The 16880-nt window shown below is 37.8% G+C and overlaps 3 protein-coding genes across 10 annotated transcripts in view; 1 reads left to right on the top strand and 2 right to left on the bottom strand.

Moving 5' to 3' along the window:
* The window catches only part of fam49bb (family with sequence similarity 49 member Bb), a 75843-nt gene extending 66134 nt beyond the window's left edge, over positions 1-9709 (bottom strand). Inside the window, exon 1 of the mRNA XM_065294884.1 lies at positions 9562-9709. The gene's annotated coding sequence lies outside the window, so the exon portion shown is untranslated. The remainder of the gene's footprint in view (positions 1-9561) is intronic.
* A 1131-nt stretch (positions 9710-10840) lies between these two features.
* On the top strand, positions 10841-12990 carry eef1a1l3 (eukaryotic translation elongation factor 1 alpha 1, like 3). The gene is made up of 7 exons (XM_065294883.1): positions 10841-11066; positions 11152-11331; positions 11407-11703; positions 11780-11930; positions 11992-12248; positions 12323-12557; positions 12638-12990. The coding sequence occupies exons 1-7, from the start codon at positions 10923-10925 to the stop codon at positions 12736-12738; spliced, it is 1365 nt and encodes a 454-aa protein (XP_065150955.1). The 5' UTR covers positions 10841-10922; the 3' UTR covers positions 12739-12990.
* A 2340-nt stretch (positions 12991-15330) lies between these two features.
* Positions 15331-16880, bottom strand: part of asap1b (ArfGAP with SH3 domain, ankyrin repeat and PH domain 1b) — a 79640-nt gene continuing 78090 nt past the window's right edge. For all 8 annotated transcript variants that reach the window (XM_065294882.2, XM_065294877.2, XM_065294874.2 and 5 more), the window contains 2 exons: positions 16722-16844; positions 15331-16580 (listed from right to left, as the gene is read on the bottom strand). In XM_065294882.2, the coding sequence (XP_065150954.1) occupies positions 16506-16580; positions 16722-16844 (198 nt within the window). In that variant the 3' untranslated portion in view covers positions 15331-16505. The remainder of the gene's footprint in view (positions 16581-16721; positions 16845-16880) is intronic.

The raw sequence follows: 16880 nt of genomic DNA, 5'->3' as shown, positions 1-16880 counted from the left end.
TTTTTTCATTTCGATGAATCCATAGGTCTGAAAAAACAGTACTCAATTAACTGGGGATCAAAGGGGCGGGGTGTATACGTCATGGTGAAAATTTTAATATTTTTATTAAAAACACTCAAATAAAACTTTATTTTGAAGAAACTATGACAGAAAAATGAACACATACTAGATTATTAATGAATTAAATGTTTTTAAAACTCTAACAGGAAAAGCTGCGTGATGAAGTGAAACTAAAGGGTTAATAAACACAAACTGATGCGCTTTCTATAGACGGTTTCAGCAGTAACAACATAAACAAGCGGCTGTCGCGGTCCGAACGTAACTCCGCTAAGAATAAATAACAACAAAGTACTTTAAACGTAGTTTATTTATATAACAAGCAAAAACACAACACACAGATTTAATAGGAAACCAAAACATTTGTTATTTTCGACGAGGCATTTGTTCAAGAGATCAGTTTAGCAACTAGTCAGACCATTAAAAAAACGAAACCGGAAGTAAAGTTCGGATCCAGACTAGGGTTGTTGCGGTGACAGAATTTTCCCACCGGTAAATCAGCGCGTGACAAACCCGGTTTTACCGGTTTCACCGGGTGGGAGGGGCTTATAAATGCACAGAAGTTCGCATTTTACTTTCACTTTTGAATTAGATGCAACTGTTGTTTAAATCCAGCGCTTGCGTATGCTGCGTTATTCATCGCGTATGAATTTGCGTGCAAATGCGAGTGCAACAGCTGGTTTAAGTGCTTGAGTCAATGTGCGCAGGTACTTCTGACAGAAACCCGCCAGTCCCAAGCAGAGCAACCGGCTATTCCTCCATAAAGCGCTGCTGGAATGATAGGTTTATTATTATTCTTAATGAAAAACACAACAACAAAACGATCTCGCCTATATTAAACATCATATATGTATCTTATAACAAAAACGAGTAAGCACGCGGCTTCTGCCATCGTCTGCTCGGCGCAGTCTGACAGGAATAAATGAAATCTGACACCCGCAGCCGCTGCTCTGTGATGACGCGAGCCTCGCAAACTCTAACTGAAATAAATGAAATCTAACACCTGCTGCTCTGTGACGTGATGCGCGTTTAGCTTACAACTGAATGTGTCTGCTCTCTCTAACGAAACTAAATTATTTAATTACAAGAAAATATCAAAACGACGGTGAAAGACGGTGTCGCGGTGGGCAAGTGATCTAACCGGTGAGAGGCTGAAGCACCGGTAATCACGTTTCACCGACTATCGCAACAAGCCTATTCCAGACGTGTATCACGTGCGTCCGATGAAACAGTCTATACACTCTAAAAAATATTTAACCCCGGGCTGGGTAACTATAGGACAGAACACATTTCTGGGTTAAAATGACCCAAATAATGGGTTGTTTTAACCCAACTGCTGGGTTATTGTTAATCAACCATGTTGAAACAACCCAGCAGTTGGGTTAAAACAACCCATTATTTGGGTCATATTAACCCAGAAATGTGTTCTGTCCTATAGTTACCCAGCCCGGGGTTAAAAACAACCCAATATTTTATAACCATTTCTCAGTCAAGATATGCTTGTATCGCTCTCTGGTATCTCTTGACATTTCATGTTTAAATATGAGATGGGAAACTTATGATGGCGCTGTACATTTTGCATCTGACTGGCTGTATTTTCGTTCTACCGAATTGAATCCCAAAATCACGGCATCCTTTTAAACCATATAGTGCCTCAGTGATGTGAGGTGTGTTTGGCTTCACAGAATTGTGCGGATCAACGGGTTGCCGCGGTGCTGGATCTGTTTGTTTTTGTTGTCAACACGCACCTAGTCTTTACTACCACAGGTGCTGGTAATGCTAACCAGACATCCAAATGCCACCATAACCACAATAAATAAATACAAATAAAGAAAGAAATGAATAAGTAAAAAACTCACATGATCATCGTTTTTGTGATCGATCATTGATGCCACGCTTGAGTACTCGTGCCCATCCCTAATATAGTGCTGCATATATGATGCTTGGTAAGATTAAAAAAAAAATATTGAACATGGGTAGAATGACATAAATCAATTTCTTATTTATCAAAATATTTATATAATTTTTTTCAAATCTTGGTCCACTATTCATTCACACATTTATGGAACACAACCAAAAATTTATGTATTTGCTTTTTAATTTTGAATCAGCACTGTCCAAGACATATTTTCATTACAAACCCAGAGTATCACAATGTTCCACTATAACACGCAATGCGATGCCACAAACACAATAAAAGGTATCTTAACCAGAGTTTTTGTCCTAACCAGCCAGGATGCAATACCACGACGAGCGACAGTGGATTCATTTTAGAAGCGGTTTCTATTTCTGCAATGAAAGTTCTGTGCATTATGAATATTAATCATCAAACATGGACGAGTAAAGACGGATTAGATGTTAACAAGCAGAAATATATATAACAAACCCCCAAGTTGCACAAGGAAAGTCATAAACTGCACTCTTCAGCTGCAGTGCGAGTCGAGAGAGCTCAGAGATGATAAAAAAACTGTTTGAATTGCCTGCATTTTGTTTTCGATACCCCTTTATCACATTCAGTATGGACAGACAAAGTGCCCAACACTAAAATCATATCGCGTCTGGTTAGGACTGGGTGATATATCGGAGGGGATTTCATGCTGCATCTCATCAGTAAAACCAGTTCCATGATTAGTAGTAAACCCGTTTTCCAATCGGGGCAATTCTGCATTCATTATCGTGGACTTTATGTATTCAAGTTACTTTACGGCTTTCATAGGCAAATAATACAGATTAGCATTCTTTAAACAACAGGCCTACAGTAAAGACAGCGCAAATAGGATTTATACACCTGCTAAAAATCCCATGATCATTTACTACTAACCCAACAACCTATATGTAATTCTGCCTTCTTTAATAACTTAGACATTTGTACTAAAATTAATCAATTACCACTCTTACAGAAAAAACAACATTCAGAACGTGACAGACAATATAAAGCCTCTTTTTTATACAAATACTACATCTACCAACAAATCTTTACCAACTTTAAACCCACACAATATTTTCCAGAACTAACATTCTTATTGGGATAAAGAGATTAGCAATAAATGCTTTGTGATTACAAGGCCCCATAAAAACAAAAGCCATAGAGTTTTATGACTTTTAGAGGGCCATAACAGTTATTTACATTTATTCTGAGAAGTAAAGTATATAAAATAACTCATTGAGTAAGCATGGGCCTATACAAGTATTTGTCTTCTCCTCCTAAATTGTAAGAAAACACCATGGCTTGTTAGTGATTTTGGTCGCACTCAAACTTTATTTCCTTTTCCAAACTATCGATTGATTTTAAAGGAAGTGGGTTTGTGTGGGCTGTGATGTACACTAAATGCTACTGGCCACTTTAAAAGGGATACAATTTTTGAAATGTCTGGCACCAACTTCCTGTTTCAATAGAACATATGTCAACACAGGAAAGAAAACTGCTTGTCAAATCTTTAAATGGGGTTTTAACATTGAACAATGACTGGACTTATCATGAACTTTTGTCCAAAAAAAAAGAGTTAATTCTCGGAGGAAATTCCACTTGTTGCTCCAGGAGCAAAGTCCACTTCCTCTTGACCCACAGTGTTTACTATCATCTAACCTATAAACACAATGAAACACGCACTAAGCAAACTGCAAGGTGATGTTTTATCTACGAGTCAGAAAGCAGAGAGATTAATATAAAATGTGTCATTCCAGATAAGAGCAGAAAGCTGCCGACTGGTTTAAAAACTTTTAACAAACTTTATAACACTGTTCTTGTCTTGCAAATCTCATTTTATTACAATTGTGGCTATAAACCAATATAATTCATTTGTATGCAAACTAAAGGCAACCAACCACTTCTTCTCTCTCTTAATTAAACAACCAAACACGCAAACACCTACCACATCCACGCTAGATATCCCATGAAAGCATTTGACAGATTCGACACATTGGTGAGTCCCTTTGTGCAACATCTGTCCTTAAAACAACAATCCACAATGTTGGCCTCACATGGTTCACTATTTAGGATGTGTGCAAAGTATTCTTCCTTTTAAAAGTAAGTGACTTGCCACTAAATACACTGTGATCTTCTGCACACGTAGTATGGACCACAAATTTAGGGCTGCATGATACTGAAGAAATATACAATACGAAGAGTTCAGATGCAAAACACTCAAAGTGCATCTGATATTTTTTCTTAGCATTTTTTATCAGGCTCCTATGTTTAGGTTTAGCTGGTAAAGCCGGTTTCCTTGATTAGTAGTAAATCACCATCAGCTGCTTTCAGATGGAGCGGCATTTACTACACAAAGCCGTAGTTCACTGACAAGCTGGGCCATATCGCAGGCGACACGTCCGCAATAATTAATGCGAAATTGCCCCGGTTGTGTGAACTACGGCTTTGTGTAGTAAATGCCGCTCCATCTGAAAGCAGGTGATGGCGATTTGCTACTTATCAAAGTACTGGCTTTACTGACGAGATGCACATTAAAATGCATTATTTTCACAAATGTCACCTTAGTCATCATTACATTGGTATATAACAAATTTGACTGTCTTTCACTGCAAAACCCTCTAAGTGCATGCAAGTTATAAGTGCAAAAAAATCCACTTTTTTGAAAAGACATAGTAAACAGTTGCAAAATCACTTGAGAGACATTGCAAATGATGAAAGTCAGAATGCAAAAATAAAAAACTGAGCTACACACTAGGGGGCGCTGTGATCCATGTGACTGCCACATACGGGTTGTTTCAAGTCCAAGTACTTACAAGGGACCCAACACTGTAAAAAATAAAAAGTTGACTTAACTTAAATTTTCAAGGCAACTTGCTGCACAGCTTTTTTGAGTTTACTCAACTCTGATGTAGTTCACTTAACTCAATTTACTGAGTAATATCAACTTACACCAAAAAGTTGAACCAACTTAAACTGATTAGATAATAAGCAAATTTCTCTGTTTACTCAACTAGTGACTAAGTTGGGTAAAGAGTAATTTAGTATATCCAAATTTAACTAATCTACATGTTTTGGACTGTGGGAGTGTACACAGAAAGGTCTCATAAACAAAGTCTTTGTCTGACTTAGCCCTTGCTTAAACCAGAGACCTTTTTGCTGTGAGGCATCAATGATGTGCGCTAACTCATTGTGCTGCCCTCTACACTGAACACACACTTCTCAATCATGGTAACAATGAACAAACATAATTTTTTTTAAATTACTCTAAATATAACATATAACTAACATTAACAACATAACAACATAAATAAATCCAGCAAACATTAAAACAGTCATCTTTTTTAGTAAATATTAACCAAAGAAGTGAACATGTTGCAATGCATGCTGGGAACCATTCCGACCATTGTTTTTTTTAAATTGCTTGTTCAGATTACTCAGTTTGGCAAGTTGGGTGAACGAATTGGACAAAACCTTATACATCTAAGTCCAGTCAACAAAATAATATTTGTGTAAGCTGAATGATTATGCTCTTTTCATTCAGTGAACACAAAATAATCAATTGACGCCCTTCAACAAAGAAATCTTTGTTCAAGTTACTTAATGTTATTTGTTGAATGAACATTTTAAAGTTGGATTTTTTACAGTAACCCACGGTCGTTTTGCATGTCGCAGTTCATCTAATTCATCCCTTATGCACTTAAAGGTGTAGTTAATTCTGATTCAACCTTTTTTTAACTACAGTTAGTGTGTAATGTTAGTGTTTGTGCATAAACTGCATTTGCAAAGTTACAATGCTCAACGTTCAATGCAATGGGACATATTTGGTTTAACAGAAATTACAGTAAATGGTTGAATTGCCTACAATGAGCCTCTTTCTAGTATTGAGAGTGAGGAGTTGTCGTCATGGTACAGAGCTCCTCCCCCTTTCCGCCATGTTGGCAGGATTCCGGCGGCAGAACATGATTGTTTACGTGTGTTTTTAGCTCGGTAGTAGATGAGGTTTTTCGCAATTCTACACTGTTTTACCATGCCTGGCAGTAACTGCTGCGTTAAAAACTACTCCAGCACATCACACGATACATATGGAAAACATTGGAACACTGGAATACAGTTTTTAGGTTACCGAAATGGAGACACCATTATGCATAACAAAGACATCTCAAACAATGGCATATTTGCTTTAAAAATGTCATAACTGAATGAATGACACTTAATTACAGTTGTCATAAACATGCATAAAATCTCCTTTGTATTCATTCATGACATGTGTCATGTCATAAATAATTATGAAGGTTTTATGTCAGTCTTATCCCTTCAAGTAAACTGTTGGAAACGTTTGTGTATATTGAACCGTTCAATTTGAACGTGTCGTTACAACCTAGTGTTTAGAAACCGTCGCAGTTCATTACTTTGTCATTTTGGTCAAAAAGTGTCTGCTAAATGCAATGTAACTTAATTACAATACACTAAACGCAAGTGAAGAAACGTAAGTTACCTTTGCCAGTACAATGCTGTTTGTGAGCTTGTTCCTGTAAGGTCTCTTTTCTTTCGCCTTATGTTTTGCATTGCTTTATTCATTTTCTTTATCGTATTTGTAGATCGTCTCCGAAATAATAAATTAAAAGAGGTCTGGAAGTCGCGTCTCTGTGAAGTTGCCCCTGGCAACTGATAGCGTCACCTACCATCATGGCCGACCGGCGCAGACCCCTCCCAAATCGGCACGTGACTCCTCACTCTCAATAGTGATATCACTAACCCAAAATTTACATAAACCCTGCCCCCGGGAACATGCAGCAATGGGGGCTTTTTTAAGCCAATCAAAACACACTGGGACAGCTAACCGATCTGAGCAAAGTGAGTACTTCTGAGGGAGGGGCTTCATAGACCCGAACTGCTTTACAGCCTGTTTTAATGAGGATGGAAACAGCGGTGAAGATAATGTTTAAACACGTTACAGTGTAGCACTATTAACGCAATCAAATTTTAGAAAGCTTTACCTTTAAATGAAAAGTGAACAAAGTCGATGTGCCGTTTATCAGATTCTGCCTACAAAGTGGCACTTCTGAATGGTGTGAGGCCTTGGAATGAGCAGATTTGAAGCAAAGCCATTCGTTCTATCTCATTATCTCATGTTTGTCAGAGGTGGCGTTTAGCTGCTTTTGCACCCGAGCTCTTCATATGCAATAACATGCTACATAATGTGACTATGTACAAGTCTTTAATTACGTTAAATAAGCTAACAACGTGTAAAGCCCAGAATACACTGCAGGATTTTTGCACTCCTATAAGATTTATACCTTATCAACCTGTGCAACATGGATCGTTTAAACTTGGGTAAGACAAGCATGTAGACTGTACAATGATGACATGAAAGCTTCAACGGTTGCGTCACACGTTAGCGCAACTTCACCAGCATGCGTTAGTGGGAAACGGCGGTCTTTGAACCTCTCTCACTGTATGACATAGGACCACCGGTGAAGAGTCACAATCACAGAAGTTGCGATGATTGTTTCACATCTGGGACTGCCAAAAATTGCAGTGTATGGCTTTAGGTCATGTTAACACATGAAACAGTTTTGTTTTACGGTGAAAGGCTATAAACGGCTAAAGCCAAATCTGATCGGCACAGATAGATTTCTGCCCTTTACCCTGATTTTGTGTTACACGTAAGCGCCTTAAATGGTTTTCTCACGGTTTGGTTCATGTGTAAAAGCGTAAATGTCACTAACAGAAATAGGTGTAAAATAATGCATAAAAGTGTTACTTTGCAGGTTCTGCAGACATGAGAAGAAAATAGCATTGCTTTCGTCTGCTTTTTTAACGACTAGACGTATAGGTGGTGACATCACTGCCTGCAAGAAACCTGACAAATCTCCAATTCCTGTGTAAATAAAGTTTTCTGCACAAAAACAGGTTTCCAACACCTTTATTTTTAATATATATCTGCTTATTTTGTGCATGTAACTTTGACTTAACATACATTTTTAAAGTATTAAAATAATTCAGTTATCGCAAAACATTGCCATATGCACATTTGCAATATTTTGGACCTTGCAGCCAAATGTTCAAGTTTGAATTATAAAAAAATGTAGTCACATGTTTACAAACCAGATGTTCTTGTTTCTCATATTTGAATTGCATAAAAAGCACCAGCTGAGGTATCCAGTTCACAGAAATTAAAGTTCTAGCTTGGCCTAGCTAATGCTACAGCGGGATGCCTAGTCAATGATACAACTGAATGTTTTAAACCCAAATGGCCTAAACGCCTCATATACAGTAGTTTATTATTAATGCATTGTAGGTTTATCATTAAAATAACTAAGATTTGCATATTTCCCCTTTGATAACCCATTGCTTTGATGTTCCAGATGCATTCAAATAATCTACAGGCAAACTAACGTACGTAAGCATGCAGTACTACGCAGCATCCGCTCGCACAACCTTACAGGCAACCACATTAAAACCCAACTTAATCTGTCTATGACTGAAAATATATGCTAGAGCGCCAACACAATACAAGGTGTCAGAAATCACCACGTCAATGCCTTCCTGTACGCTTGACTCCAGGCCTCACCTACATACCATAAAAGGAGAAGGAAGGACACGCAACATGATGTTAATCGATCTGTGTAAAGCTGAGCTGGTGCATGTGAATGGCAGAGGTTGATGGCTTTTTTCCAAGGTATACAATCTGAAATGGCAGTAATATACCGGGAGGTTCATAAAGCAAACGTTTTCAATGTTGAATACAGATTAAATATCAAATAGGTAGGTACTGTATAATAATCTGCCACTGCTTTCAATGCAAAACTTTTAAGAGAAACCAAGATCTCTTAAAAAAAAGGAAGTGCTACAAATTGCACATGGTTGCAAAACCTGCCACTTTTGTCCATTGCTTTTGCAAACATGATTTTGATTTGCATACATTTTAAGCTACTGTACCAAAACATAACGCACAGCAATTCACTTATCTGTAGATGAAAACAGGCAAATTCATGGGACAGTGACGGCCACAATAAAACCCACATCTAATGTAAAAAGCTTTGAACCAGAAAATGTTTTGCAAATACTGTCATAACGTTGCATGTGCTTACAGTAAATAACCACTTTGCACATTAATTTACTGTAGTACACCTGAGCAGCTTTACACATACACAGTTGGGAATATCTATGCGTTAGAACCAGTTGTACAATATTTCGTACTTAATCACTTTATTTACAGAAATATATATATATTCGTGCATATGAAATAAGATACCAGAACATGTCTTACCAATAGCACAATGCTTGCACTCAGGAGAAGTTACATTTACCCTGTATTGCATTGCATTGCATTGCATAGCCGCTTTACTGTTACCATCTATGCTCGTTTTTATAGATGCATTTCTACATCGCTGTCAATAGCGAAAGTCTTGTCTGTTTCTTTATATACCATTTGAAAGAGCGGATGGCTAAGAGTGCCATAGTGCCGAAAGCACACCGATCAGTCACATGCTGTACGATTACACTAATAGATTTAGAGTAAGCCCTTATACAAAACCATAAGAGATCGATATACAAAAACAGTGACGACTCACCTTTATCCCAAAGCCTCGGAAAACACCTATGAAGTACACGCTATAAGCTCCAGAAGGCTTTAGATCGCGCTCTCTTTCTCTCAACCTCTGAGTCTCTCACTCACTCACTCTCTCTCTCTCTCTCTCGCTCGCGCGCTCTCTCTCTCTCACACACACTCTGCTGTTTCATGACTGTTATTTCCGGGTTAATAAAACGTCATTCTTCTCGCGTTAAGCTAAACGCTCTGCTGCTGAATATGCTAAATTTGTCATTATTATGTAACATGATATAAATGTATGTGCATGACATTAACTGAACAAGTTTTGCGTACGTTAGACATGCGATCATTATAATAATATAACTTAACGCTGTTGTATTGAACGCGCCCTCTGCTGGTCAGGATCCGCTACTGCGCCTGAGCGACACCTGATGGATAAAGTCCCGTTATGTAAACTGGTGCAACAGGTTACTATCCAAAAAATACTTGTTTACGGCTTTTACTACAGCAAGCAACCATTATTTAACTATATTTATCAGTAGTAAAACAATATCCACACATTTAACAGTAACCATTCCCTAAGCCATGACATTTGTAGAAAACTAAAATCAGTCCGCCAAAATATAGTCACTACACTTTTACTAAAACCATTGTACATTTTCTTAAGGGAATATTTATTAAACATTTATTTTAATTATTGCCTATTATTAATATGCATGTTTTTAATATAAAAGCATCCCCGCTAACACGTCCGTCACGTGTTTTGGTTAGCTAATATTTATACTGTATTTTATTATGAAACATTTAAAATTAACATTCATTTGAAATTATTATTACGTAATGAGAGAAAACCCCACAGTAAACAGTCAAGATAGAATAAATAAAAAAAAATAAAAAATAAAAATATATTTATATATTTAAAATGTAATCTAATACCCTTAAGACAACTATCATGGTTTTCCTAATGTAAGCTTTGATAAATGTAGTAAAACCATTGTAAAAACAAATACCATTGTGTCACTACCGGAACCATAGTAAAACTGCAGTAAATAAATAAAATAACATGGTACGATTACTATGCTAATTTTCATTAGGTTAACATCTGTGGTATTTTGACAGAAAAACATGCCAGTAACCATAATGGACTTGTCTAGTAGTGGTTATAATGGATTCCAGTTCATTGTGGGCGTGGCGGTCATTATTGCTCCATCAGCACCGCGCGCGCTCATTATTGATCACACCAGGACTCAATCATCATCATGATCGATACTTAAGTGGCTTCCATGACTATTAACGTCATTATAGTTTCAAACCGTACAGGGAACGAGTGTGTAATACAATCTTTGTTTGTGTGGAAAATACTTCAACTAAACGGCAGACAATATGCCTACACAGAGGATCCATATTAACTTGGTCATCATTGGACACGTGGACAGTGGCAAGTCCACAACTACTGGTCACCTCGTCTACAAATGTGGAGGGGTTGATCCCAGAACACTTGAGAAGTATGAGAAGGCTGCATCCCAGGTTTGGTTTAGTTTAAGTCCTTTTTTATAATAATTTTTTTATAATATTGTAGTATAATGTTTGTACTTCTATATTTCTTTTTAAGATGGGAAAGACTTCCTTCAAGTATGCTTGGGTTCTGGATAAATTGAAAGCGGAGCGAGAACGTGGCATTACAATTGACATTTCCTTGCTGAAATTCAACACCCAAAAATACACCTTTACCATAATTGATGCACCTGGCCATCGTGACTTCATCAAAAACATGATCACGGGCACCTCACAGGTACGTCATTCACTCTGGTTCTGGTTTCTGCTATACCTCCAAGTGAACTTATGGTCTCAATTTCTGTTCCTGTAGGCGGATGCGGCTCTACTGGTGGTTTCTGCTGCCAAGGGTGAATTTGAGGCTGGTGTCTCTCGCAATGGCCAGACAAGAGAGCATGCTTTGCTAGCTTACACTCTTGGTGTCAAACAGCTCATGGTTTGTGTCAACAAAATGGACCTCACCGAACCACCATTCAGCCAGAAACGTTACGACGAGGTGGTGAGGAATGTCTCCACGTTTATCAAAAAGATTGGGTTTGAAATCGGTACGGTGCCTTTCATACCAGTTTCCGGTTGGAGTGGTGAGAATATGATCGCACCGACTCAAAAGGTGATGTAACTTTGCACTATTGTCTGGAAAGATGTTTGGTGTCTGCTGACTTTATTGACTTTGCTGCTTTTTTTAGATGCAATGGTTCAAAGGGTGGAAGCTCAAGAGGAAAGAAGGTTTCTCAAGTGGCCGAACCCTACTGGAGGTCCTTGACTCTTTACTACCTCCAGCACGCAATGCAAGCAAGCCGTTGCGTCTACCATTGCAGGATGTCTACAAGATTGGTGGTAGGTAAACAAGGAAATTTTTATGTTGTTTGGTGGTTCAGTTTACAATGTTTATTCCTAGGTGTTGGCACTGTCCCTGTGGGTAAGATTGAGACTGGGGTCTTAAAGCCTGGGATGATCCTGACCTTCTCACCAGCGAAGTTGACCGCAGAGGTCAAGTCCATCGAGATGCATCACCAGGGGCTTCAGACCGCCCTCCCTGGCCACAACGTGGGCTTTAACATTAAGAACGTCGCTGTGAAGAATCTACGAAGGGGAGACGTTGCAGGAAATTCACAGCAGGATCCGCCATCTGACGTTAGCAGTTTCATTGCTCAGGTAGTCTGATTTGTTACCTTGCATGCTTAAAAACTAGTATGCCACTGATCACTAATTCGTCTTTATTTTAACAGATAATCATGCTGAACCACCCAGGAAAAATCAAGGTTGGTTACGCCCCTGTGCTGGACTGCCACACAACCCACGTTTCCTGTCGTTTTGCCGAGCTGAGGGAAAAGCTTGACAGGCGTTCTGGGAAGAAGCTGGAGGATTCTCCCCAATATCTGATGTCTGGAGATGCCGCTACAGTCAAACTGGTCCCTAACAAACCCATGTGTGTGGAGAGCTTCTTCAATTATCCACCTTTGGGTAAGTAGACTGCTTTTAGTTCTTACCATTGCTTTAAATCTGTAACTTGAGTGCTAAATTTCCACATTTGGATTTTTCAGGTCGATTTGCGGCAAGAGATTTGAAACAGACCGTTGCTGTTGGGGTCATCAAGTCTGTGGAGAAGGTTGACCAAACTAAAAAGCCTAAAGCATCAAAATGAAGTAGTCATTTTGCTTGTTTATAATTTATTTACCAGCAGTCTGGTATGCGAACCAAAGAGGTTCTGTTTAAGTTAATTCATGTGTATAATTTTATCTCGTAGCATCCTTTGTGTTGGCTTTAAATTAAGCTGCTTATTTTAAAACAAATTCCTGGTGTAATGGGTTGATTGTGAGCCCATGAGATTTTTGTATGGATGTAGATCCATTTAAAATTGTATGTTACTGGACTGCAAATAAAATTTCAGTTGTCACATTTTGTGCATGATTAAATTTATTCTTGTGCGTGCTTTTTTTGTATCTGGTACTCTTAAAGGGATACTCCAGCCAGTTATGTTAGGAAGTGTCCTTGCTTTTCCAATCTTTAGTAAGTGTCTAAACCAGGGAAGGGCAACTTTGGTCCTAGAGGGCCTGTGTCCTGCAGAGTATAGCTCCAAATTGCCTAAGCACACCTGCCTAAAAGTTTCTAGTAAGACCTTAATTGGCTGCTTCAGGTGTTTAATTTTGGCTGGAGCTAAACTCTGAAGGACACCGGCCCTCCAGTGCCGAAGTTGCCCATCCTTGGTCTAAACTGAACTCGTGAACTGAACCATGTACCAATACGCTCAAACTGATTTTGCCAAGTGGTTGATGTCCTCAGGGCAATATATTGTGTTGACCCAAGGACAACATTTTTCTAAATTAAACCTAAACCTACCCCAAATCCAAACCCTAAAATCAGAGCGACATGAGTGAAAAACAACAGTCTAGAAACAGCTAATCCTTGTTGAAAGCTTAAACTTAAAACCAACTGTAAACTTATTTCTGAAATCTGATTGGTTGATTGAAATGTTGCCCTGTGGACATCAACCACTTGGCAAAATCAGGAGAGCTGTACCAATACCTTGTCAAAATAAGGGTTTTCTTTGCCTTCGTAAAGTAAAAAGTTCCTGAGACGAACACGCTAATAAAGCACAGCGGCTGCTACCAAAAACGCCAGTAAAACTGCCTATTATCAGCTTAAATTGAATTTAGTTGGACTTGATAGCAGAGGTGGACAATACTTCGTTACATTTTCCAAGCATCTGTGCAATATTAGGGTGTTTGTCTTGGGAAAATTTTTACTTCACTACAATCTCAACATAAAATCATACTGCGTATTCTTTATATAAAAAATATTTAATACCTAATTACCTTAAAATTGTGTACTTGAGTAAAAGTACTTAAATACTAAATGTAACAAAAAACTTGTACTTATGAAGTGTAATGGAGTAAAAATTATGTTAATACGTGTTGGAATTTTTAATTGTTTTTTTTAAACTGATAAAATACAACTACTTGAAAAAATTATTTTAGAAAGTTAAACCTCTGCTTGATCGTGACCCTAGCAACTTGTCAACCCACCTGTGATCTGTGGACGCTGGCAATGATCTATTTTTTTCTTCTTTCGGTGTTTCTTGGCAGTCTGTAAAACAATCGCTCCGAATTCTTGTTAATCTGTTTGTACAGTCTATCGCACAACAGCTTTTTCTCATTTAGACGCGTTTTCACTGTGTTTTCGTCGATTTCACACTATACTCAAATTCTGCCGTCCTGTCTTTTGACACTCAGTGAGCGTAACTGCCGCTCTTTCGCCGAAGGTGACGTCACGTGCATACTAGCTTCCGGAAACGACGCCATCTTGGATTAAAAAATGCACAAATAAGTTTATTAGAAATCTATTTTATGAAAAGAGATGTATTAAGCCTAGAGGGAAATTTTTTTGGTCCAGTTGTTTTCCAGAGACTATTTGGAAAAAAGCTTGGTTACTTCCCTTTCGGTTTTGCATATCTAACAAACTTCGAGAAGTGCATCTGAAAATACTTCATAATATCTATGTTAGTAATTATACTTTATCAAAATTTATGGATATTGATGAAAAATTTTCATTTTGTTCAGATGAGCCAGAAAGAACTTTACATCTTTTTTTTGAATGTTGTCACTCCAAAAAATTCTGGGAAGATTTATCTATACACTTTCAACAGAAGTCTGGTTATAATTGTGAATTAACATCCAAAGATGTTATCTTGTATTTTGAATCAAATAATCCATCTGTTAAATTTATGATGAATATTATGATTTTATTTGGAAAATTTCATATTCACAAAAGTAGAAGAAATAATTTAAAACCTTGCTTGAAAGTTTTCATGATTGACTTTGATGTATATATTGAGTCTATCCAATGTATTGATAACAAAAAATGTAGAGATACATTGTTATATGCCAAAGAATTGAAGTTAATTGAAAATTGAACTATGCTGTCTCATTTTTATTTTTGTAATAGTACTATTTACTTATTTTTTTATTTTTTATTTTTATTTTTTTCTTTGTGTATTGTAAACCCAAATTCCTTAACATTTTATCTCTTTGGATGTCTTGTCGTATGTTTGTTCAATAAAAAAAAAAAAGACGCCATCTTGGATTCACTACGCAACGTTACTGTTACCTATGGCAACAAACGCTCACGTTAAAACCAGATGGCTCTGGTTAAAACTATCGCGTGAGTCCATTTATAGAATTTATAGTTTACTTCATCGTCTGATCTTTTCTACAGTACAAGGATATGTTTGAGACCGTTTAACATTAAATATTTTTATTGATAGTGGAATGGTAAATGACAGACATGTTCAGACAGTGGACACAGTCCTCTGTATCTGCAGTCACATAATCAATAGTTTATCCAAATACAACCAGTTTCTGTAGGTATGGGAGAAAAGGGGTTAAACTTTACTGACAATCACTCCGTTGAGGATAAATTTGACTGCAACTGCAGTTTCTTGGTGCATTAGTTACCTCCAGGTCTCCCGAACAATCTCTTCATAATGCCCTCCAGTAAACGTTCGACTTGGTGAAATAAACTGCACCAGGCTGGCTTTAATCCTTGGAGTAAGTGCAAGATAAAATCTTGTCTTAAAATTTTGTGACATAAGCATTCTTACTGTAATACAGTACATTCCTTTTTGAAAATATAACTCCAACATGATTGCAAAATAAACATTTCAAAGTACAAGTTCAAGTATCAAATCCAAACTTCAAACACTTGTGAAGATAGTCAAATGTAACACGGAGCCATGTGGATAGGTAACCATTATGTTTGCGGAACATAACTGAAACACGAAGCAAGACTACAGGTGCAGATGAGATGAACACTGATATGGTGAGAACCATAAACGTTTACCACAGTTAAATGTGTATGAATTGCACAGGTTAATTATTTTACAAAGTAGCAATGAGCGATATTTACTCTTGAACATGCTTTAGTGGTGTATTAAGAAATGTGACTGTAACACAAAAAGGAAATGGATGTTAAGGAAACTTAATCCAGTTATTCCATTCGGAAGAGAAGCAAACTTTAATCTGTCCCTGTCATGGATATCAACAACGGCCACATTTATTCCTAAAACTTTTACCTTTTCAGACTAGCACAAGTTTCTACTTTTGCACAAAGGCACACACTCATCCTTGTGTGAAACACACGCACACACATTTATGTACATTATATACAAAGATACAGTGACGGTATTACAGGCGGGAAAAGTGCTGGATGGATGCGATCTGACGTAGAACTTTATAAGCAGAAAGAGAAACGGTGGTACTGTTGGGACACTTTATTTACAGTCTGTCTCTAGTGGTGATTCCATCTTCTTAAAACTTGTATCATAACTTGTTGATTCAGCAGCTAAGTCAAGTATGTGACGTCCCATAGCCAGAGGCATTGCACTGGGTGGGAGGCAGAAGACCAACATTTGTGTCAGTCAGATAAGATATGAACGAAAGACATGGGAAATACACCCTTCCTCTCTGGCTCTCCCTCGATGTGCCCGATCTGAGAATAAAAAGGGAAAGATGTCATCAGAATAGGGTAAAGACGACAATTACTCCACTACGGTAACCACATCTACAGGATCATTTACTACCTGGATTTTAAACCAGGTCACAGGTTTACTTTTGATGTCGTTCTACTTACCCACCACTCCTGATCTTCTTCGCCCGTTACCACGATAACCTCACCCTCAACGAAAGTCAGCTCATCATCATTATCTGCCTGGCAATCATAAATGGTCTTCACCCTTCGCATCTTACTCTTGATCTGAAAGAAAAACAAGAAGGATCATAAGCTTGTCTG

Source organism: Paramisgurnus dabryanus, chromosome 22, assembly GCF_030506205.2.
Source record: "Paramisgurnus dabryanus chromosome 22, PD_genome_1.1, whole genome shotgun sequence".
Lineage (NCBI taxonomy): Eukaryota > Metazoa > Chordata > Actinopteri > Cypriniformes > Cobitidae > Paramisgurnus > Paramisgurnus dabryanus.
This window is presented reverse-complemented; position numbering and strand designations above follow the sequence as displayed.